At 43.4% G+C, this 24807-nt stretch overlaps 3 protein-coding genes across 7 annotated transcripts in view; 1 reads left to right on the top strand and 2 right to left on the bottom strand.

Moving 5' to 3' along the window:
* Positions 1 to 15689, bottom strand: part of GFUS (GDP-L-fucose synthase) — a 29815-nt gene extending 14126 nt beyond the window's left edge. The window contains exons 1-4 of one of the 3 annotated variants that reach the window (XM_068133880.2): positions 15484 to 15689; positions 5567 to 5681; positions 5331 to 5459; positions 1472 to 1545 (exon numbers count right to left, since the gene is read on the bottom strand). In XM_068133880.2, the coding sequence (XP_067989981.2) occupies positions 1472 to 1545; positions 5331 to 5459; positions 5567 to 5681; positions 15484 to 15620 (455 nt within the window). In that variant the 5' untranslated portion in view covers positions 15621 to 15689. Of the gene's footprint in view, positions 1 to 1471; positions 1546 to 5330; positions 5460 to 5566; positions 5682 to 15461 lie in introns of all 3 variants that reach the window. The other 2 variants (XM_068133881.2, XM_068133882.2) reach the window with 2 other exon arrangements.
* The window catches only part of CENATAC (centrosomal AT-AC splicing factor), a 480847-nt gene that overhangs the window by 193389 nt on the left and 262651 nt on the right, over positions 1 to 24807 (bottom strand). The gene's annotated exons all lie outside the window — the stretch shown is intronic.
* The window catches only part of LOC137438652 (uncharacterized), a 138197-nt gene continuing 129120 nt past the window's right edge, over positions 15731 to 24807 (top strand). For all 3 annotated transcript variants that reach the window (XM_068133878.2, XM_068133877.2, XM_068133879.2), the window contains exons 1-5: positions 15731 to 15866; positions 16052 to 16144; positions 16257 to 16383; positions 19310 to 19456; positions 23906 to 24022. In XM_068133878.2, the coding sequence (XP_067989979.2) occupies positions 15840 to 15866; positions 16052 to 16144; positions 16257 to 16383; positions 19310 to 19456; positions 23906 to 24022 (511 nt within the window). In that variant the 5' untranslated portion in view covers positions 15731 to 15839. The remainder of the gene's footprint in view (positions 15867 to 16051; positions 16145 to 16256; positions 16384 to 19309; positions 19457 to 23905; positions 24023 to 24807) is intronic.

Raw genomic sequence — 24807 nt, 5'->3', positions numbered from 1 at the left:
TGGATCCGGTTGTCAGTTTCCGAGAAGAAGTTTTTTGAATGAAATACCAATATACGGAGCAAAACCCCCCTTTCTCGCCCTTTAAATGGGCGGATGCTGATAGGGAGCACTGCCTCATGAGACCTTACTGTCCTGATGCATTGCACCAAATTTAGTCTGTCTTGCTCAGGTAGTTGTGAAGATGTTTTAGTGAAAATGAGGGATTCTGGAAGGGGCCCATGGCCCCCATTCCGGAGGAGATACGACCATGATGAGCACAACATAAGGTTAAGGGCATGGTCACGATGCCTCGTGGTGAGTTTGGTCCTGATCTGTCTGATGGTTTCTAAGAAGATTTTTGAATGAAATACTAATATTTGGGGAAGAACACCCCTTTCACCCCCATTATAGGGGACACATCCAAATGGGGAGCACAACCCCTGAGACTTTGCTGCCCTGATGCATCGTACCAAATTTGGTCCATATCCTTCAGGTAGTTTGTGAGAAGATGGTTTAGTAAAATATTAATAGACGTACGTACAGACGGACGGCCGGACACCAGGATCCACTCTATGAGGTTATTTCAGAGTGGTACCCTAACAGAAGGGAAAGAAAATTGAGGAGTGCAAGGGGGGGGGGGGGTGGTATGAGAAGATAGAACAGTAGTTTATGGAACATGACAGGAGGATCAAAGTAGATTTGTCGAGCAAGAGGAAAGGAAAGAAATGGCATGATTGGGGAGTATAGATGAGGGGATTGAGGGATGGGGTAAATCATTATCGTCATTTTGTGCACATAATTAATTAATGGAAATTCTTTATAGAAAGCCATCAAGGAGACAGATTGCCATGAAAATTACAATAGGAAGGAGCTAAATTTGGAAGAATAGGTAGATAGGGGACAAATTGTCAAAACAAAGTAAACGAGAGCGAAGTCGATGACGTGCCGTCGCAATTACCCACACTTCCCACCTAAAGCCAAGTTGGAAGATGGCAGAAAGTTCCACCAGGTATGACCAAATATCAAATTTGGAATTTGCATTCCCTTCCCATCCCCCTTCCACCTAAGTCCTCACCCCCCTGGAGAATGAATTGGGGGTAAAATCCCAAAAATCGTTACATATTTCATGCATCCGCCGATGTTGATTGCATATACAAAGTTTCATTTTCAAATGTGCCTGCAACTGCATTTTTTGGTATTTGACCTTTTTAACCCACCTCAGGGGGGCGTGGCCACAAAGTGACTGCTCTTGCACCTTCTTGCCATGGGGTGATCATAACTACCAAGTTTTGTGAATGTCTGCCCAAACGTTTAGGAGGAGATCACATGACGGACGGACAGACAGGAGCCGATTACAATATCCTGCCGTTTTTATTATAAAGAACCACCTTTAGATTCCATTTTATTATAAGGCATGGGGATAATAAAAAGTGTGAAGAAAGCAAAGGTGACAACAAAAAAAGTTGAAAAAACAGGAAGAGCAAAGCATTACCTGTTCTGCACATCAAGGAGGCGCTTCGCATATGAATACCCAAAGTTGGACTCATGAGGAGGACCATTGTGAATCTAGGGAGAATGGGAGAGTGAGAGTGAGTGAGCTCTTTAAATGACGAAAAACCAAACCCCCCAATTAAATTAAATAGGTAGTAAACAAGTCAGCGTTGAGGAACAGAGGGACAAAAATAAAATCAGCATTGAGGATTCACTCAGCATTGAGGGACAGAAGGACACAGCATGAAAATAAACAAGGGCGGATATTGATAGGGTATCAACATGGAGCACTACCAAAATGGGGCAATGTGCAGCAGTCATATGGATAATTATTTGTTTTCTTAATCCCTGCCACAAGCGTGGATTGACACAAGTTATACACAATGCTGTGTCAGTCTTACTGCTTTATCTGCAGCACAAATACTGGTGAATACAAATCTTAAAGCAAGCCCTCGATGAACTAACAGATGTCAAAACTGCAAGGATGGGTAAGAAAACTACACAAATCATCCCTGGCAGGGAAGAATTACTTCAAAAATTATCGTATCCGGATCTTCAAGAAAATCTAATCAATTCGTCCTCGTCACACACCCAACCCATCCACTAAGTTTAGTCCGAATCCATCCATAACGTTTTGAGATATCCTGCTCACAGCGAGACAAAAAAAACAGTGGCAAACAGAACCTCCGCCACCAAAAATAAAGTTTGGTGTAAGAGTTGGTGATATCTGAGTCACGAGCTCATCAGAGCATTAAGTGGGTCTGAAAACTTATTTGGGACCTTGCACTGTAGGCAAGAACTTTTTCCATGTGACGCATTCATAAAGACTCATGGTGAAGGGGAAGCCATCAATATCCAAGCACAATACAACCCTGCCGTGAATGCGGAAGGAAGGAAGGAAAATCATAACTTCTATAATCTTATTCACATTTGGGGATGATACGAGACTGAAAATGTCAAACATCTGTGTTGTCGAGTTCCATTCTTGAGGGGGGGGGGGGGGGGTGGTGGGGGGACTATTACCTCCACCACCAAGGGTGGAAGGAGATTATGTTTTCACCCCTGTTTGTCTGTTTGTTACTTGCCGGAAAAAATTCTGTCTTTGGTCTGTCTGTGTCTGTCTGTCTGTTTGTCTGTTTGTTTGTGCGCAGTACTACGTCTACATCGCTGCACATAGAATCGCCAAACTTTACACACATATTTGTCTTGCCCTGGAATAGACTGTGCCCAATTTTTAACTCTCTCGGCCCAAGGCCTCCATTATGACATCATAATTCGATAATTCGACAAGTACAAAACTTCATCCAATCAAGATGCCATTTCATGAGCGACATGACGGCATAAACTGGTGGAGGAAAACAAAATAATGATGACGTCATCAGTCACGTGGTTCGGCCGCCATCTTGGAAAAACCGAAAAACTTTGCACCTCTAGATCTCCGAAAGTGCTGAATAGAAAAAATTGACATGGCTCATTGTAAAGAACTCTCCATGGGGAATAAAATATGTTAATGATGATGTCATTGGTGCCTCCATTATGACGTCATAATTCGACAAGTACAAAACTTCATCCGATCAAGATGCAATTTCTTGAGCACCATGTCGGCATGAACTGGTGGAGAAAAACAAAATAATGATGACGTCATCGGTTATGTGGTTCGGCCGCCATCTTGTAAAAACGGAAAAAATTTGCACCTCTATATCTCCGAAAGTGCTGAATAGAAAAAATTGACATGGCTCTTTGTAAAGAACTCTCCATGGGGAATAAAATATGTTAATGATGATGTCATTGGTGCCTCCATTATGACGTCATAATTCGACAAGTACAAAACTTCATCCGATCAAGATGCAATTTCTTGAGCACCATGTCGGCATGAACTGGTGGAGAAAAAAAGATAATGATGACGTCATCGGTCATGTGGTTCGGCCGCCATCTTGTAAAAACCGAAAAACTTTGCACCTCTATATCTCCGAAAGTGCTGAATAGAAAAAATTGACATGGCTCATTGTAAAGAACTCTCCATGGGGAATAAAATATGTTAATGATGATGTCATAGGTGCCTCCATTATGACGTCATAATTCGACAAATACAAAACTTCATCCGATCAAGATAAAATTTCTTGAGCATCATCAAGGAATAAATTAGTTTAGAAAACAAATAATGACGTCATCGGTCACGTGGTTCGGCCGCCATATTTGTCCAAAATGGCCGATAAAAAGTACATTCCGGCAAGTCCTCGGTCTCTAACCGATTTTTCATTTGTTTGTTTGTTTGTCCATTTGTCTGTTCGTTGAAGAACAAAATATGTCAAATAATTGTGGATGGATTCGGACTAAATTTGGCAGAGATGTAGCATATGTGACAGGACGAAATGATTAGATTTTAGTGGAGATCCCAATTCGGATCCGGCTAGTATAATTTTTTAAGTGATTCTTCACCATTGGGAGATAGGGCCAAAAATGATACATAGCAGGATATCTCAAAAAGTTGTGGACGGATTTGGACGAAACTTGGTGGACTGGTTGGGTGTCTGACGAGGACGATTCGATTCGATTTTGGTGAAGATCTGAATATGGATTCGGATATGATAATTGTTTAATTTTTAAAGTAATACTTCATCATTGGGAGATGGGGCTAAAAACTATACATTTTGTCAGGTTCACTATGTTAACAAATATAATTTCGTTCAAAATTTTTGGAGATTAGCAAAACTATACATTTTTAGAATATTCAGAGCATGAGGAATCCAAAAATTAATGTTGGCATTTGCGTAGACACCTTTGCGAAAATGACACTCAGGACAGTGATGAAGATAGTCAGGTTCCCTATGTTAACAAATATAATTTCGTTCAAAATTTTGGGAGATTAGCAAACCTGTACATTTTTGGAATCAGAGCACGGAGAATCCGAAAATCAATGTTGGCATTTGCACAGACACCTGCATGGCCGCCATTTTGGACTTTCAAAATGGCCACCATAAAATACATATTTTGCGCTATCTCGGCTTCTAGTCAACCTAGAAACTTAATTAAATATGCTAATCCTATGTTTTCTGGGTCAAGGAATCCAATAAAGGCCTCAAAATAGTGCTCAGGATTATAGAAAAGCAACAAACAAAGGTAATTGAAAACCATTGTTTTTATATTTGTGATATAACTGTATTACATAATACATGATATTGCAAGTCCTTTGAAGTTATAGGTATGGGTTTATAAAGCAAGAAAGCAGCCTCGTTAGTATCAGATTGAACTATAAGTCCTATACACAGCATCTACTAGGTCTATATCGTTCAGGAATATGCTTTTACAGATCTTCATCACTGTCCTGAGTGTCATTTTCGCAAAGGTGTCTTCGCAAATGCCAACATTAATGTTTGGATTCCTCATGCTCTGAATATTCCAAAAAGGTATAGCTTTGCTAATCTCCAAAATTTTTGAACGAAAAAAACATCGTGAACCTGACTAATTGAGGGATATCTCAAAAAGTTGTGGATGGATTTTGACGAAACTTGGTGGAGAGGTTGGGTGTGTGACAATAAAGAATCGATTCAATTTTGGTGAAGATCTGGATCCAGCTTGTAGAATGTTTTAAGTGATTCTTCACCATTGAGTGATATGGCAAACCAGGCGGAGGTATGCTCTCTACTGAGTGCCGTTCTTGTTGATGCACTGTAATAAATACTTCATAAGTTTTCATGAGTATTTTGATATAGCAGCATTGTACTGGACCAAATATCCTTTTATTGAACTTTTCTGACAATAAGATGTACAAGTAACGTATTTATCACCCCTAGCGATTACATGTTCAATCACAATCCTTAATCTCTCTGAATCCAGAATATTTTTTTTTAAAGCATCACCATCGTTTCATCAATGGGGTACGTGGTTTTGTCAGGGAAGATGCACGTAGAGAGACAAGAAACAACTCTCTTCACTCCTGCTTCAAATGCACAATGCAGCACGTTGTCGTTCATACACACGTTGTTTCGCTGCACTCGACCCAAGCAAAGAACAACGTCATTAAAGCAAAAGATCAGCGAGCAATTCACAGCTTTCTTGTGTGACTTGGTCAGTGCGTGAACAAACAATCACCTACCAGGAAATCCAGATTGTACTGCAGGTTCCGGAAAAGCCCCCCAACCATTGCAGCAAGATGGACGACGTGTGTCGGTTTGTGCTTCTCAAACAACAAACGAGTCTGTTCCACACTCCTAAGAGTACAAAATGATGTGAATTACAACATATTATAACAGGGAGCCAGGCTACATATTACATATGTAGATGGTGGAGGTAGCAGAGGTAAATTTGAGTAAAAGTATAGAATTTGTATTTATTTTTATTTTTGTGACTTGCCCGATCTCACCGGTAAAGGTAATGCGTGCATGTAGAGCCGGCCAGATATGAGCTGTAAGTATGACATTCGTGATCTTTGAAAACTCATCGACCTTTTTGGAGTTATCCAGAGGTGACGATTGTCATCACAATATATTAAATAAATAAATAGATTGCTAAATATCGGAAACCTTACTTCATCAAGTTAGAGCACATGTTATTGGAGGATAAACCAAGTAATTTTATTGGTACATTTTTCCAAGAAGAAAAGTCATAGTTGTTGATGACCTGATAGTGAAAGAAATTCAGTTTATGGAGAGTGAAAGAAGAGCAAATCAAATTGCTCAGAGCAGAACCACGTCACACGTTGATGGAGGAGAATGTCGGGGAAAGTGTCTGGTGTTTGACGAATATTAATTGGTTGTGGAAATGCCTCGGAAATGATAACAAAGTGCGCTGGCACCTCTTACATGAGGTTTTGAACAGAACCATGGATTAGCTGGTCCCTAAACAAAGAAAAACAAGAAAAATCCCCAAACAAAGGACAACAGACAAAGGTGTGTTTGGTGGAATAAAAATGCAAAATATGCCGTTTGGGAGAAATGCACGGTGTGGAGTTGCAATGGAAAAGTGAAAACGACTTAGGATACAGTGACAATTTCAGACAAGTCATTATCCTTTTGATAATTTGCGCATTTTTCAAATTTACGCATCATCCTTTTGATAATGACGTACAACATAATAACACGGTAATGGAGCTATGGCATATATGGGTATGTGTGTAGCCAAAACTCCAGGAATTGCAATTTTCATTTATTAGTACAAGTTAATGAATTTTTATGGAAGCTGAAGCTAAAATTCAATTGTAACAAGGGGCTGATACTCTCGGTCGCCCACCATTTGGGTGGTACACACTTACGCACGCACACACACACACACACACACACACACACACACACACACACACACACACACACACACACACACAACAATAATAAAAAAGAAAACCTTTTAACAGAAATCATCACAGAAATGATGTACCACCATCCAACATAAGAAGGATGCCTAGAGGTAGAACAGAAGGGATGTAAAAGTGGAAGATATGGAACAACAGACCACCCACTACTAAACAAGGCCGTACTCTAAAACTGTAAATTGAGAAGAACCAAATTATCCACAGCATGCATAGACGACAAAAAAACTGTTTATGGTGTTCCACATTCATGGATAATAAAATGCATGCAATTGTACAAGATCAACCTACAGGTATTGAAACTGATTGAGAAAGCAATGGAGCTTTGGAATATACCACATTGATATTGCAGCACTCAGAAGTGTGTGTGATCGTTTTAAGGCCATTTTTTCCCCGCTATAGCAGGGGTTAGCCTTCGGGGCCCCATGACAATCATGGTGCCCTGTTTGAGGAAATGTTTTTATGGCCGGATGCCCTTCCTGGTGCCAACCCTTGGTCACGCTCTTCGATGCGCAGGGATACGGTGTACCTATACTCAGAAGGAAAGATTGAAATACCAGAAGTGAAGATATGTCGAGGAATCTTCCAGGGAGACGGTCTTTCACCCTTCCTGTTTTGCCTGGCTCTGGACCCACCCAGCAACCTCATTCATGAGCAAAGACATGGATACACCCTGACATCAAATAGGAGAACGTCCAAAGAGACAAAAAGGTGACATCTACTGTACATGGATGATTTAAACATCTCTGCATCAAACAACGAAAAATTGGCAGAATAACCCAAATTAGTGAAACAGTACTCCGACGACATTCAAATGGAATTTGGCGTGGATAAGTGTGCCAAGTGCATGACAAGACAATATAAGGTTGACCAACAAAAACGGACATGATCAAAATTGACACAAATACAACAATACAAGAGCTACACAAGGAAGCATCATACAAATACCTCAGAGTAGAAGAGGGCCACCAAATATGTCACAAACAAATGTGCAAAACAATTACTAAACAAGTACAGATACATTCAAAGTACACCGCCCCCATGCCAAATAATTAAATATCCTACAGCGCGGCATTGCCGGGGCGCCTCTGTCGCCCGGCAATACCGCAGTGCAGCTCATAGAGGCTGCATTGGAAGGGAGAGGTGTAGTGGTGTACACTAATTGATTGATTAATTGTGTCATTAAAATCAATAAAAGATTATCACAAAATATTTTCTTAATCAATTGGCTAAAAGCATAACTAAACCACTCGTGCTTCATCCGAAGATGTATCTTTTAGAAATTTAATTAAATAAGTCATTAATAAAAAATTAAATAATTAATTGATTTATCAATAAATAATTAATCAATTAATCAATAAATAATTAATCGATTAAATGATTAATCAATAAATCAAAAATATCCTTGATAGCCACATCACTTGGTCGCTGTCATGTCCAAATATTAGCTTCCCAGCTCAAAAGGTGCCTGACATATTGGCCAAATGAGAAAGAAAATAAATAAATGATTAATAATGAAAATAAATAAATAATAATCATTAAAAAATTAAATTATTAATCAATTCGGTCACAGAACACATAAACCACCACCATTTCATCAGAATCTGTAACTGAAAGAAAAAATGTTTTTTTTAGTAATTAATCGAATAATTAAATATTTAATCGATTAATTGATTAATTGATTAATCAATAAATCAAAAATATCCTTGATAGCCACATCACTTGGTCACTCATGTCCAAATATTAGCTTCCGAGCTCAAAAGGTGCCTGAGATATTGGCCAAATGAGAAAGAAAATAAATAAATGATTAATAAGGAAAATAAATAAATAATAATCATAAAAAAATTAAATTATTAATCAATTCGGTCAGAGAACACATAAACCACCACCATTTCATCAGAAACTGTAACTTTAAAAAAAAATTTTTTTAGTCATTAATCAAATAATTAAATAATTAATCGATTAATTGATTAATTGATTAAATAATAAATCAAAAATAGCCTTTGCAGCCAAATCACCTGGTCATTGGCATGCCCAAATATCAGCTTCCTAACTCAAAAGGTGCCTGAGTTAATGGTCAGAAGAGAAAGGAAATTTGATTAATTAAATAAGTACTTAATTACCACCTTTAGAGGCCATTATTATTAATTATTAAATTAAATTAAATATTTAAATTAAATTATTAAATTTAATAATAATTAAATAAGTACTTAATTAATCGCTAATAATTAAATAACTCCTCAATTAATTGATTATTCAAAAAACAAAAAATACAGTTTTTGACAAAAGACTTGCTCACTACTGTGCCGAAATTTCAGCTTCCTAGCTCAAAGGATGGCTGAGATATCGCCCGGACAAACAAACAAGAAAGCAAGAAAACAAACAAGAAAGCAAGAAAACAAACAAACAAACAACCAGAGTGAAAACTGAGTACTCCCTTTCAGCGTGCGTCATTGCCGAGCCCCCTTCGGTGCCCAGCAATGACGATTTGCAATGCCTGGAGATGGCATAGGAAAGGTGCGGTGTACAAGAATACCTGCATAGAGCGAGGCTGATCCTGAAAACATACCGATCTCCGAGGAACAAAATCAAAGCCATAAACCAACTTGCAATACCAGTAATTCCAGTACAGCTGCAGAATAATAAACTGGCCACAATCAGAAATCGATGAACTGGATATCAAAACAAGGAAACTCAACATCCACAAAATGTTTTACAAAAATCAATGTATCCAGAGAAAGTACCTGCCTAGACGAGGAGGAGGTAGCGGCCTGATGGAGCTCAACCACGTGCACAGAATGATAACTGTAGGCTTGGCCGAATACGTTTAAAGTTCAACAGACTACTGAATCCAATTTATAAGCAAACGCAAAGACAACAAACCATCAGGTATCGATAACTCACCGAGCAAACAAAATTTTCCAAAGACAGGTGCGAATGGAAGATGTCACACAAGAAACCGAAACAGCGAGTACACCCCCAACAATTGTAAACAAGACAAAACAAAAATATAAAACGAAATATCAACAGATAAACACCGATGACTGGGAAAACGACAACTGGGAAAATGACAAATGGGAAAACGACAAAAGGGCAGGAAGATCTTTTTTTAAATGGTTTGAACACATTGGACATAGACAAACAAGGCTCATTGGAAATAAGAAGTCAGCTCAACTGGGATGGAGAACGAATCGTTATAAATTTCCAAGATCAAGGACACTACACCAATGGCTTTAAGAAAATGGCGGGACTGAGTCAATCGGACAAATGTAGGTTCTGCAAGGTAGAAACAGAAAGTACGAGCCACCTCCTATCAAGATGTAAAAAAAACTCATGTCAGAGCAGCTGTACACCCAAAGGCACAACAAGGTATGTAGGGTAATCCACTGGCATATCTGCTAAAACCTCAATATCCTAGTCCTAGAAAACTCATGGAAACATGAGCTAAAAGCAATAATTGAAAAGAAGCTAGTAATGCTCACATACCACCTAATGATCCCATCAAGCGTGAACATAGAAAACAAAGCAGTGGGACCGGATATAGTACTGAGGTACAAAAAAGAAAAGAAGGGATTGTTAATTGAGGTGTCAGTCCCCCAGAGATTTTGGCCTAAACAGCACAGACATCAAGAAAATGACCAAATACCAAAGCCCGGGGAGTGAGGGTGAAAAGGTGGGGAGTGGGGGCAAAGAGGTTGGGAGTGACAGCGATTAGGTTTGGAGTGGGGGCGAAGAGGTTGTAGTGGGGCCGAAGAGGTTGGGAGTGGGGCCGAAGAGGGAAGTGAGTGTGTAAAAGAGGGGAGAGTGGGGGTGGAGGAGGGGTGAGAAGGGCGAAGGGATAGAGGGGGCGAAGGCGGAGAATAGGGGGGAAGTGATGGGGAAGAGGCGATGAAGATGGGTGAGGTGGGGGCAAAGTGAGGGAAGTGGGGAGAAAAGAGGCGAAGGGGGGAGAAGTGGGGGCAAAGAGGGGGTAAGTGAGGGCAGAGGGGAGAAGTGGGGGTGAAGAGAGGGTAAGTGTGGGTGAAGAGGAGCCAAGTGGGGGCGAAAAGGGGGTAAGTTGGGGTGAAAAGGGGGTAAGTGGGGGTGAAAAGGGGGTAAGTGGGAGTGAAAAGGGGGTAAGTGGGAGTGAAAGGGGGGTAAGTGGGGGTGAAAAGGGAGGAAATGGGGGTGAAAAGGGGGTGAGTGAGGGTGAAAGGGGGTAAGTGGGGTGAAAAGGGGGTAATTTGGGGTGAAAGGGGGTAATTTGGGGTGAAAAGGGGGTAAGTGGGGGTGAAAAGGGGGTAAGGGGGTGACGGGGGTAATTGGGGGTGAAAAGGGGGTAAGTGGGGGTGAAAAGGGGGTAAGTGGGGGTGAAAAGGGAGGAAATGGGGGTGAAAAGGGGGTGAGTGAGGGTGAAAGGGGGTAAGTGGGGTGAAAAGGGGGTAATTTGGGGTGAAAGGGGGTAATTTGGGGTGAAAAGGGGGTAAGTGGGGGTGAAAAGGGGGTAAGGGGGTGACGGGGGTAATTGGGGGTGAAAAGGGGGTAAGTGGGAGTGAAAAGGGAGTAAGTGGGAGTGAAAGGGGGGTAAGTGGGGGTGAAAAGGGAGGAAATGGGGGTGAAAAGGGGGTCAGTGAGGGTGAAAGGGGGTAAGTGGGGTGAAAAGGGGGTAATTTGGGGTGAAAGGGGGTAATTTGGGGTGAAAAGGGGGTAAGTGGGGGTGAAAAGGGGGTAAGGGGGTGACGGGGGTAATTGGGGGTGAAAAGGGGGTAAGTGGGGGTGAAAAGGGGGTACGTGGGGGTGAAAAGGGGGTACGTGGGGGTGAAAAGGGGGTAAGTGGGTGGTGAAAAGGGGGTACGTGGGGGGTGAAAAGGGGGTAAGTGGGGTGAAAAGGGGGTAAGTGGGGTGAAAAGGGGGTAAGTGGGGTGAAAAGGGGGTAAGTGGGGTGAAAAGGGGGTAAGTGGGGTGAAAAGGGGGTAAGTGGGGTGAAAAGGGGGTAAGTGGGGTGAAAAGGGGGTAAGTGGGGTGAAAAGGGGGTAAGTGGGGTGAAAAGGGGGTAAGTGGGGTGAAAAGGGGGTAAGTGGGGTGAAAAGGGGGTAAGTGGGGTGAAAAGGGGGTAAGTGGGGTGAAAAGGGGGTAAGTGGGGTGAAAAGGGGGTAAGTGGGGTGAAAAGGGGGTAAGTGGGGTGGAAAGGGGGTAAGCGGGGGTGAAAAGGGGGGTAAGCGGGGTTGAAAATGGGGTCAGTGGGGTTGAAAAGGGGGTAAGTGTGGTTGAAAAGGGGGTAAGTGTGGTTGAAAAGGGGGTAAGTGTGGTTGAAAAGGGGGTAAGTGTGGTTGAAAAGGGGGTAAGTGTGGTTGAAAAGGGGGTAAGTGTGGTTGAAAAGGGGGTAAGTGGGGTTGAAAGGGGGGAAGTGGGGGTGAAAAGGCGGTAAGTGGGGGTGAAAAGGCGGTAAGTGGGGGTGAAAAGGCGGTAAGTGGGGGTGAAAAGGCGGTAGGTAGGGGGTGAAAAGGCGGTAGGTGGGGGTGAAAAGGCGTTAAGTGGGGGTGAAAAGGCGTTAAGTGGGGGTGAAAAGGCGGTTCAGACCGAACTCTCTTATCTGTCTCCCTCTTCCAAATCCTGGTGGCGTCTGGTCAAATCCGTTTCTGGTGTTTGTTCCCCCTCCATCCCCTCCCTTACCTCAAACGGCTACACAGCTGACTCCGCACGTGAAAAAGCTGAATGCCTCAACTCTGTGTTTGCCTCTAAATCTTGTGTCCCAAACCCATCCCTCTCTGTACCCACCATACCCAGTCGTACCCTGCTGCTCCTGGACTCCGTGTCCTTTCCTCCTGACAAGGTGGAAAAGTTTCTGTCAACCCTCGACTCTGATTCTGCAACTGGACCCGACGGCATCAGCCCACGGGTCCTAAAATCCTGCTCTGCTGCTCTATCTCACCCTCTCTCTGTTCTCTTCACCCTCTCTTTTGCTCAAGGTCAACTGCCATCTGCTTGGAAATCAGCCAACATCACCGCTTTGCACAAAAAAGGTGCAAAAACAGATCCTAGCAACTACAGACCAATCAGCCTTCTCCCAATTATCAGCAAAGTCATGGAATCCATCATTGCTTCGGATATGAAATCTTTCCTCTTCTCCAATGGCTTGATCTCTGATCATCAATTTGGTTTCAGACCAGGTCACTCTACTCTGGACATGCTGCTTCTGCTGTCTCAACAATGGATGGAGGTCCTCAATGCCAAACAGGAAATTAGAGCTGTCTCCCTCGACATATCACGTGCCTTCGACACGGTCTGGCACCCCGCTCTGCTCACCAAACTCTCCTCCTTTGGTATCCATGGAAATCTCCACGCATGGCTGGCGGACTTCCTCTCTAGTCGTCGTCAACGTGTGGCCCTGAATGGGTTTCTCTCATCTCCTCTTCCTGTTCAGGCTGGAGTTCCCCAAGGCAGTGTTCTGGGCCCCGTGCTTTTTCTGGTCTTCATCAATGATCTCTCTGACTCTCTCGAAAATCCTCTCTATCTCTTTGCTGATGACTCCACTCTCTGCCGCTCCATTCCTCTTCCCTCAGATCGGCAGTCTGCTGCCTCCTCACTCTCTGAAGACCTGGACAAAATCACAGACTGGTCAAACAAGTGGAACATGTCTTTCAATCCTGACAAATCTCACACTCTTACTATGTCTCTCCGAAAAGATCGACTGGACAACCCTCCCATCTACTTTCTCAACAATCCTCTCCAAGAAGTTCTGTCGCTCAAGATTTTGGGTCTCACTATCTGCCATGATCTTTCTTGGGAAAACCACATTTCCAAGCTGGCCTCCAAAGCCAGTCGCCGACTGGGCATCCTCCGTCGTGCGAAGTCCTTCCTCGGCACACCTGAGCTCCTCACCACATACAAGGCTTTCATCCGCAGCTCAATGGAATACTGTTCTCCCCTATGGGCCGGTGCTCCTGCCTCACACCTAGCTCGGCTTCACGCTGTTGAAACCAAAGCTTTCAGAATTATTGGAATCTCCCGCGATGAAGCTATCTCTGAGGGCCTTTCACTCACTCACCGCAGGCAGGTAGGTGGTCTTTCTGTCTTCTACCGACTCCTCTCCGGCCTTGCACCCCCAGCTCTCTCTGTGCTCTGTCCCCCAAATATTCCTACAGGTCGCACAAGATCTGCCAGCAACCCTCTGATGGTTAAACTGCCGAAATCTCGGCTCTCTGCTCACCTTCACTCTTTCATTCCTCTTTTCTCCCGCCTCTGGAACAAACTCCCTCACTCCCTTCAATCCCACTCCTCCCTCCAGGTCTTTAAAACAGCTGTTCACCACCATCTCTTATCTTCCCCCATCCAAAACCTTGATCTTTTCTACCCCCGCTAATTCACCCCAGATCCACCTTGTTTGAAATTCCAACTTCTTTCCTGGAAGTCCTGGCAGTGTCCATATGTTTTATACCTCTCCCACCGCCCCCTTCCCACGCCCCCCCCCAAAGCCCTCGCCCTCTCTCAGATCTCTCGATGTCTCCATGTCTCTCGGTCCCTGCTCTCAAATGTTGTGTTTGTGTCCTTCCCCCTCTCTCCCCATCTTGTCTACCGCTCCCTATGTTATATGTTTTATGTGTCGGTTTGTCTTTCTGTGTGATTAATGTTCGCTCTTTCACGAGCCTCGACCTTGTATACAAAAAAAAAAAAAAAAAAAAAAAAAAAAAAAAAAGGTGGTAGGTAGGGGGTGAAAAGGCGGTAGGTGGGGGTGAAAAGGCGTTAAGTGGGGGTGAAAAGGCGTTAAGTGGGGGTGAAAAGGCGGTAAGTGGGGGTGAAAAGGCGGTAAGTGGGGGTGAAAAGGCGGTAAGAGGGGGTGAAAAGGCGGTAAGAGGGGGTGAAAAGGCGGTAAGTGGGGGTGAAAAGGCGGTAAGTGGGGGTGAAAAGGCGGTAAGTGGGGGTGAAAAGGCGGTAAGTGGGGGTGAAAAGGCGGTAAGTGGGGGTGAAAAGGCGGTAAGTGGGGGTGAAAAGGCGGTAAGTGGGGGTGAAAAGGCGGTAAGTGGGGGTGAAAAGGCGGTAAGTGGGGGTGAAAAGGCGGTAAGTGGGGGTGAAAGGCGGTAAGTGGGGGTGAAAAGGCGGTAAGTGGGGGTGAAAAGGCGGTAAGTGGGGGTGAAAAGGCGGTAAGTGGAGGTGAAAAGGCGGTAAGTGGGGGTGAAAAGGCGGTAAGTGGGGGTGAAAAGGCGGTAAGTGGGGGTGAAAAGGCGGTAAGTGGGGGTGAAAAGGCGGTAAGTGGGGGTGAAAAGGCGGTAAGTGGGGGTGAAAAGGCGGTAAGTGGGGGTGAAAAGGCGGTACGTAGGGGTGAAAAGGCGGTACGTAGGGGTGAAAAGGCGGTAAGTGGGGGTGAAAAGGCGGTAAGTGGGGGTGAAAAGGCGGTAAGTGGGGGTGAAAAGGCGGTAAGTGGGGGTGAAGAAGCGGGAAGAGGAAGGGATGATAGGTCAAAAAATTCCATATTTGCGTACGTAATAAATAGATGGTGAAAAAGATTTACCTGAACTTGAAGTACTGACGTGGAAACAGGATGAGTGGCAGTGACGTTAATTAATATGCCATAAATTCAGAGAACCTTTAAACTCTAAATGCAAGGCCAAGCAAGCAGATACGTGTCAAATAAACATTCATTATTTCAGACAAGTTATAATTATATTAAAACAAAAAAAAAGACCCTCGCTTCCGGTCCTTAAGCGACCTCTGAACATGGTCGTCCATACGTTAAGTCAGCATCCTTGGAAGAGAGGAAGATCCATTTCAAGCCTTCACATTGCTCGGAATCGCAAACAGCTCGTTCGAGAGCCTTCCCAACGAGCCCCGAACCACCAGTCACCAACACACGGAAGCCCTCCGCCATTACGTTGAAGTGGGACGTGGGAGCCACGCTGTCCAAGCCATCGTCATCACGCAACGTCAACGTCAGACGACACTCCGTAACATTTACCTCATGACGTCACTTCCGACCCGGAAAAAAAAAAAGTCCAGCTTGTGGAAGGGTTTTGTACTTGTGGTGACAATGACCCGCTCACTCTGCGCCACGGTGTTTGTAAGATGCACGTGAGTCAGTTTTCCCTCAATGGATGGCGGCAAGAAACTGTTGTTGGTGAGTGTGAAGAGGTTGAGCTTGTTTTGTAAATGGCATAGACCTAAAGCAACCGCGATGGCCGATGGACGTCACATCATTGGCACCAACGCATTGTATCATCATGCACGACATGCATCTCCGTGTGTCGCGTTGTGTTATCGCCACACGTTGATTGCCGTTGTGTCGGGCTGTTTGTTGAACAGATCAGGAACAACAAGAGAAATGCTTGGCGGGAGAACGCAACGGACAAAGAGGATCGGATGAGGGATCAGGAGTCGGTGTTGCTAATGGAGACGGTGAGTGGTTCGAGCTGAAGGAATTCGATCCCGGATCGGAGCCCTGACATTGTGGAGATCCACTGGGGGAAGGATGGCTTGTGGAAGGGTAAACACGGTGCGTTTTGCGCAGAACAAAGGACCAACAAAGGAGGCAGACACCGTGGCCGTGCTCACCTGCCAAGGAGACCTGTCGGACGAGTCGTTTCCGTCACAACTCTCAGCATTGATCGCTGGCCTCACAAACACCTTGCACGCCGGTATAACACCTGTATGAGTGGCGTTGACGTTGTGTCAGTACAGGTAACATGGTATGAGACATACAGGAGGTGCATTAATCAGTCGGTGCAGGTAACCTTTACCTTCAGACGATTTTATCGGTAAAATGGTCTTCTTGTTGTTTATACAAAATATCGGCTCGTGGACGATTGAGGTGACATCTCAGGTAAAAAGGTAATTCGCGCAGCCAGTTGGGCAGTGGGCAACAGGTGGATGCAACGGACGGAGGATTGAGCGAACGAGAGAAGAGGAGGGAAGGAAACACACGGCAAGAGGGGTGCATTGTATTAGGTGGAGTTAATGGGGTAGAAAAGTTTGCAGGTAGAGATAGGAGATGACGTGAGATGGTGCTGCACCGCATGTTTGAATCCCTGGAGAAAAGAGTGCGAATGAATCATCCCCAGAGCGCAGCTTTTGTTTTGTATGGAGGCACGAGAACATGGAACGGACCAGGAGGCAACAGAACGACGCAAACAGTGGAAAGAGGGGGAGATGGGGACAAGCCAACAGCAAGGAAGAGGGACGAAACGGCGAGAGATCTGGAGGAGGAAAAGAATCGGGGAAGAATGAGAGATGGGGAGGAGGAGGAGGAGGAGGATATCAGGGGGTGAACAAGTTGGGTACAGACGCAAACTCTCGATTACAGAAGTGGAAGGGTAAAGTGAAGAGGAAACGGAAATGGAACAAGAAATAATAACGAAGAGGAGGGTGAGGGAGCAGGAGGAAACCTGGAATCCCAGAAAGGAAAAATAACCTGGAATCCTGGGAAAATGTTGGGCTTGGAATGGGTTATTGAGGCTAGAAAAGGTAATGGGTATGAATGGGGGTGAAGAGCTATCTTGAAGCACTGAAGTATAGAATGAGATTGAACAAACCAAGGAAGTTGTTTCCACAGACGTGCACCCCGGTATGGGTAGAGGAGCGTGGGGAAGGGGACGGAGCACAAAAAGGGACAAAAATAGGCAAATCTAGAGTATAGGTCACACAATATTCATTTGTCATTTCCTCATTGATAATTGAGTGCTTTTGATGGTAACATGGAAAGGAGGAAGAAGCCAACCAGTACACACGATATAGACAGGTGACTTGTAGCGATGCCCCTCCCACCCCACTCTATTTTTATGGGACTCAAGAGGAGTGTTGGGAGCAAAAAAACACAGGAAAGGAAGTTTGGTTAGACACATTGGGATGTCTGGGTTCAGAGAAAGCACAAATCATAATGTGTGATGAATATAAGCCAAGGCTCTCTCACTCAAAATTATTCATGCACGTTACAATGATTTTTTTGCCAAATAATACCTGACCATTCACAGTATTATGAGCAAATGTTACGATTATAGACAAATGACCCTATAGGATGGCATCCATGGGTGGTGTTGGCTTAGCGGTTAGGGTGCCGGCTTGGGATCTCAGGATCCTGGGTTCGAATCCGGGTCGATCGCTGAATTAACGCCGGGGGGGTTGACTCAGCCTGTCATCCTTCCGAGGTCGGCAAAATGAGTACCAGCTTGCTGGGATGAATGATCACGGTGTGTACCCCGGTTTAGAATAGGTACACCGTATCCCTGCGCATCGTAAGAGGCGACTAAGGGTTGGCGCCAGGAAGGGCATCCGGCCATAAAAACATTTCCTCAAACAGGGAACCATGATTGTCATGGGGCCCACAAGGCTAACCCCTGCTCCAGCAGGGTAAATGGCCTTAAAACGATCATTCAATTCATTCATCCATGGGAAGGAGGAAATATCTCGTTAATTGCCCCCACTGAGTGCGGAGAGAAAGGCGACGGCACGAGACGCCATTGAGATTGTCCTGGGAAGTTACAAATGTGTACTGTACGGACTCAGAAAAGACACTGAATCATGGACTTATCACTCCACTGGATTCTCTTTCTCTCACTGAGGTAGGACATGAAGTGGACGCATGAGCATCGATGTTCGAACACGTCCATCACGCCATGACGGAGAAGTAAAGACTTGTACCAAACTATCCTGCTTCAAACATTACACAACCGCATTGTTGTTTTGAGGTACCACTTCCACAAAGTTTCGTCCAAAATGGCCCGAGGAACTTCCATGGGCCCCTGCCATTATGTTGTCAAAGAAAATTCATGTAAAACTCCCTAAATATTTCACACTCCAATAGGAAATCTCTTGGAACAGACCGTTGGAACTGGGTTATCTGCTAGTTGTTAGAAACTTTTTTTAAAACTTGGCCGGACAGAAATTTATGGACTGGGGAGGACAGCATATCTGCGAAAAACTGGACGTATGGTAACCCTACTGAAATTCTGAGCCGAATAAATTTAATAGTTGTTGATATTGCGAGTAAACAAAACAAAGTTGAACTGGAATTGTCAAGATGATTTTTTTTTTTCTCCCCATATCTAAATGAAACTTTTTTAATGCATCCATTACTGATGATGTTAAGATTTATCATTGAAAAGGGTTCTGGTAATGAAAATTAAAAGTGTAATCATTTTATGATCGGTAAAAGCTTTCCAATGTCCCTGGTGTTGGGCTAGCGGCTAGGGTGCCGGCTTAGGATCCTACGATCCTGGGTTCGAATCCCGGTCGATCGCTGAATTAACGCCAGGGGGGTTGACTCAGCCTGTCATACCTTCCGAGGTCGGCTAATTGAGTACCAGTTCACTGGTAATTCCCTGTTTGTCGTTAAAGGCGGCAAAAAGGGTTGGTGTCAGGAAGGGCATCCGGCCGTAAAACATTGCTTCAAAAAGGGGACCGAAAAACAACAACAACCACGGTTCCCGAAAAAGGCCAACCCCCGCTTTGCGGGGAAAAATGACCTCTAAAGGTGGTTATATTTTTTTTTTTTATAAAATCTTTCCAATGTATAAAATTAAAGTATTGTTGGCATGGTGTACATTGTTTTATTTTCTTGTGCTGCAGAGCTGGAGCTGTGTTCTGTGGATCCCTGGAATAGTGTTCGTGTGACATTCTCCCTGCCTCGTGATGCCGCCCAACGACTCTGGCTTCTTGCACAAAGCAAGCAACAACAATTGCGAGATCTGGGAATTCTTTCTGTGCAGATAGAAGGTACAGAGGAGAACATGGGAACTTGTAGAGTGCAGGAAATCTTTTTGAGTGTTTTACTTTTTTTTTTGGTATCAGGCAAGATAACTAAACACAGTAATAAACTAGAACGGCATGCAAGAGCACATACCTCTGCCAGGCTTAACAGTTTATGTTTTGTATCCCACTGATAGGCTGGATCTGAACCAAAATCAAAAAAAAGAAGCTTGTTTTCGTTACCAACCCAACTCATCCACCAAGTTTTGTCATAACTCGTCCACAACTTTTTGAAATATCATTCTATATATCGTTTTTGGTCCTATCACTCAATGGTGAAGAATCGCTTCAAAGAATATAAGATTCTTTTATCCAGATTCGGATCTTCACCAAAATCAAATCGATTTGTCCTCGTCACACACCCAACCTGTCCACAAAGTTTCTTCCGAATCCGTCCTTAACTTTATGAGATATTGTGCTAAATATCCTGGTGCCTGGTGTTGGCTTAGCGGTTAGGATGCCGGCTTCACATCCTAGGATCCTGGGTTCGGATCCCTGTCGATCGCTGAATTAACGCCAGGGGGGCTGACTCAGCCTGTCATCCTTCCGAGGTCGGCAAATTGATTACCAGTCCACTGGTAATTCCCTGTGTGTCGCAAGAGGTGACTAACAGGGTTGGCGGCAGGTAGGGCATCCAGCCATAAAACATTGCTTCAAAAAAGGGACCACGGTTCCCCCAAAAGGCCAACCCCTGCTCTGTGGGGGAAAATGGCCTCGAAAGGTGGTTCTGTTCTTCTTTTTTCGGTTTTATCCCCATCACTCAATGGTGTAGAATCACTCTTTTTTTTTTTTTTTTATTCTCTGATCTGGATCCAGATTCGAATCTTCACTAAAATCTAATCATTTCGTCCATGTCACATACGCTACCTCTCCGCCAAATTCCATTCAAATCCATCCATAACTTTTCGAGATATCCTGCTCACAGCCAAACGAACACACAAACAGGCAAACGAGGGCGAAAACATAACCTCTGTCCACCTTTGATGTTCGAGGTAAGCATAGGTTCCCTTACAAGGAACTTTAATGCAGGAAGAGGCCATTAGGTCCATCAAAGGCTGTGCTACGCTATTATTGCCGACCTAAGGTTGTTTGTCCTTGCTCATATCTTTTTAAATGCTGGGCATCAAGTAAGGAAGCAGCACGTAGCACGTTTAAAGTCTTTGGTATGACTCTGGTGAGGTTCGAACCTTACTTTTTCCTCATATGAAATTTGCATTTATGTTTATTTAAATTATACAATGGGCTACAAAATGTAAATGTTTCATGATATTTGTTATATAAAATCACCTTTATCTATCAATATTGTTGAAATGAAGGTCAAATAGCTGTATGTTGAAATATGTTGAAAAAGTCAAAACTTTACATGGGGTGTACTTACTTTTTCACGTGGCTGTATAGCATGATGTCTCAAAAAATTGTCGATGGATTACGACAAAACTAGGTGGATGAGTTGGTTAGGTGACAATAACAAGTCGATTCGATTATGGTTCCGGTCCGGATGCAGATCCAGCCTATTGGTGCGATACAACTCAAACTGTTCAATCTGGCAGAGGTATACGCTCTACCGGGTGCTGTTCTAGTTTTGTGGTTTTCTCACCATTCACTATTCCTTTCTAGACTTAGCAATAATCCACCTCTTCAGCTGTTGATGTATCTTGTCTCTCACACAAGGAACCTTAACGATTAAAACTCGGAAGATTTTAGTTAATGAGTGTAATCCAGGGTGTCCACAAATTACAGCTCCAATTCAAACCATAATTTTAAAAAACAATTAAATGGATACAACTCTGTGGATTGCTGCATGTGAATGAACATTTCTCAATGTTTTATTATCAAGGTCATCTGAATCCGATTGGACTTGTGCGGACTGAGCTTGAACGTCTCACGAATGTGTTCAACATCCTCACCACTTGTGCTTGGCAGGCCTGCCCCCTCCCTCTGCAGGGTGCTGCCGGTCTCCATAAACTTTTTATGCCACTCACGAATCGATTTTCACGACGGTGACTGCCGAGGTTGTCCTGAGGCTTCGTTGAACCTGTGTAGTTGATTTGGTCGCTATAAACCAGGCAACACACTTTGCTTTTTCGTGTGGGGGCGCCATTTGCAGTAGGTGTGACGTCTCGTGACATGGACGACACCTGGAAACTAAAGAAAGTTAAAACTTTGAGGAATGTTCTTTCACATGCAGCAAACCGGATCGTGTAGCCCATTTAATTATTTTTTATTACAGTTTGAATTTGAACGGTAATTTGTGCACACCCTGTATAAACGTTATTTTTTAAAGAATACAATTTCTCCTTTCGAGCATTATTGCTCCTGTTTGCTTCTTGGAATTGCTAATTCAAAAAATTAACTGCGAGTAACCACTTATACAAACAAACGTTTTATTTAATTGGTCAGAGTGGGAGCAGTTTATATTAGGGAGGGGAGTGGGTTACACAATCATCTTCTTTCTTAAGCCATAATCCTAACAGTTATTGGGTCGGCTACTCGGATCCACCTTCTCTATTCTCCTCTGTCCTCTGTATCCCTTGTTCTTCAAATCTCTTTTCACTACATCGCTCCACTAAACGCCATCTTCCGCTTCATCACTTCCCTCTCATTGGCTCATTCCATACTTTCTTGATTGGTTCCTCATCACGTGGCCAAACCACCACAAACTAGCCTCTCTCATCTTTTCTGTAATACATGCAACTCCGGTTATCTTGTGTATCTCCTCATTCCTCAACCGCTCTCTTAGTGATAGATAATCCACCGAAGCATTCTCATCTCCATTCTCTCCAGCAACTCCTCTTCCCTTTTTATTCATGCCCATGTTTCGGCACCATACATTACAACTGGCTTCATCGCTTTCTTGTAGATTCTTGCTTTCAATTTTCTCGCTATACTTCGATCGCAGACGACACATTAACCTCCTTCTACCTTATCCATGCTGCCTTCACTCTTTCCTGGCCTTCTGCTTCAGAGGCTCCCTCTTCCTTTAGTACTGAGCCAAGGTATTTTAATTTATCCACTCATTTCAGTTCTTCACCTCTATCTACAATCTTGACCCTCTCTGCTGCAGTCTTACTACTCACCATAACCTCAATCTTTCTAGCATTTATTCTCAATCTCTGTCTCTCAAAGCTCTCTTGAAATTCCAACACTCATCTCTGTGGCTCTTCCTTTGATTCTGCTGTTATGACCAAGTCGTCCGCGAACAGGAGCTCCCACAGTTCTCAATCACTGATGTCGTTACTCAGCACATCCGTCACCGTCACCAAAAGGAAGGGACTTTGTGCAGAAACCTGGTGGAGACCAACCTCCACTCTAAAATATTCTGAGTCCCTATTCATTGTCCTTACCATCGCTTCTGCTCACAGGTGATGTAGCAATTAATGCTGGCTCCAATATACATTTATATCACGATTCTAACTATCTTCTCTGGCACGCTCTTCTTTCTCAAACACCAATACACGACTTCTCTTGGAATCACAATATGGCTTCTCTAGATATATGAATGCACAGGACACCTTATTTCTTTGCAGCATCTTTTCCTGAATCCATCACGTGATGAAAATCCCATCCACTGTTCCCCTTCATGCTGCATCGTCATCTATCTTCACAATCTCCCTTAGCCTTAGGTCTACAATCCTCTCCAGTACCTTCATAGCATTCTCCCTCAAATTTACCACTCCGTAACTTCCAAAGTCCAAGATGTCCACTTTCTGTTTGAAAATTGGCATTATCTCTTTCTCATCTATCTCTTTCTCCAACCTTCCAGTATCTCATCCTTTCTCCACACTTTCGTAATCAACTCCAACATCCACTTAGCTCCACCAAGTCCTAACACCTTCACTAATTCGATCACAACTTCAGATGGTCCACATACTTTCCACTTTTCATTTTTTCAAGTGCTTTTCGAACCTCCTCATCATCAACCTCCCTCATTGGTCCCTCAGTTTTCTGTGTCTCTGTAATGCCCTCTCTTCATTTCCTCTCTTCTCTTGATGTCCTCATCTCTATGTACTATCTGATCATCTTTTACTGCACACACTCCCCTCCAAGCCCTGCTTTTGCTTCTCCCTCGCTCATTATATTGTATAAATATTTTTCTCACTCTGGTGTTTTTAAATTATCAAACCATTCTTGCACTACTTTTCCCATCTTGCCTTGCCCAGTTCTATCTTTGTATCACTCTCTATGACCTTGTACTCTTCTGCTTCATCTCCCCCTGTAATTTTGCAATATTTGTATGACATGCTCATTACTCCAGTAGAATATGGTATTGCAGTAAAGGAAATTGTGTATGAGCATGTTTAGCCTAGGTCTTCATTTAAGCTAGTGTGGATGATTGGAGGCTCAGATTTTTTCATGGATGTAAAAAGTGTTTGTTTGTCTCCTGTATGTGCACATGCGCCTGTGCTTGTTATACAGGCGATGCGGCAATCAGCCTGAATAGTGTGTCGGGACAGATGGAGGAGGATAGGGGTGAAGCTGGATCATCAATGGCAACAAGCATGCCCGGTTTGCAAAATCTGCATTCACTTCCAGGTATCCAAAATAAATGGGGAGTATTTGGGATTAACTGATGGGTTTTTTTTTTCCAAGAGATATTTGTTCTCAAGAATACAAGTAATTCTCTGGTTTGAGGAGTGTATGTATATCTATCTATCTATCTATATATATATATATATATCTATCTATCTATATATATATATATATATATGTATGTATGTATGTATGTATGTATGTATGTATATGTGCCTTGCAGGCATGTAAGACATCAGCCATTACAAAGCTCGCAGTAAATGATGAGGTTCATGGGTTTGAGTCCCGGGTTGAGTTAGAATTTTTTCACACTAGCCCCACACAGGAATTTACTTCCTGTTTATTAAATTATATATATATATATATATATATATATACAGTGGTACCTCGGCTTACGAGTTTAATCCGTTCCGTGACGGAGCTCGTAAGCCAAATCGCTCGTAAGTCAAAGCAAATTTTCCCATTCAAATGCATTGAAATGCTATTAATCCGTTCCAGCCTCAAAAAAAAAACACCAATTTTTTTTGTTAGGTGCTTTTAAATAACAAAAATGTACTTTATAAATAACAAATAATGTATAAACAAGCACGACCTCGTATATACTGTACATAATACAAGAGAATGTAAAGAAATAAACTGGTTTTATTAAGCAGAGGAGAAGAGCATGCCAGGTGAGGTGTGCGTGTTGTCGACTTGGCGAGGCAGTACGATCGTACTCCTTCTACGATATGTACGATTTTGAAGCAGAAGGAGTCCATAAAGGCTATAACGCCAGCCAAGGGCGTTAC

Source organism: Myxine glutinosa, chromosome 13, assembly GCF_964187855.1.
Source record: "Myxine glutinosa chromosome 13, kmMyxGlut1.1, whole genome shotgun sequence".
NCBI classification, from domain to species: Eukaryota; Metazoa; Chordata; class Myxini; order Myxiniformes; family Myxinidae; genus Myxine; species Myxine glutinosa.
Note: the sequence above shows the minus strand (reverse complement) of the source record. Positions and strands in the feature narration are given on the sequence as shown.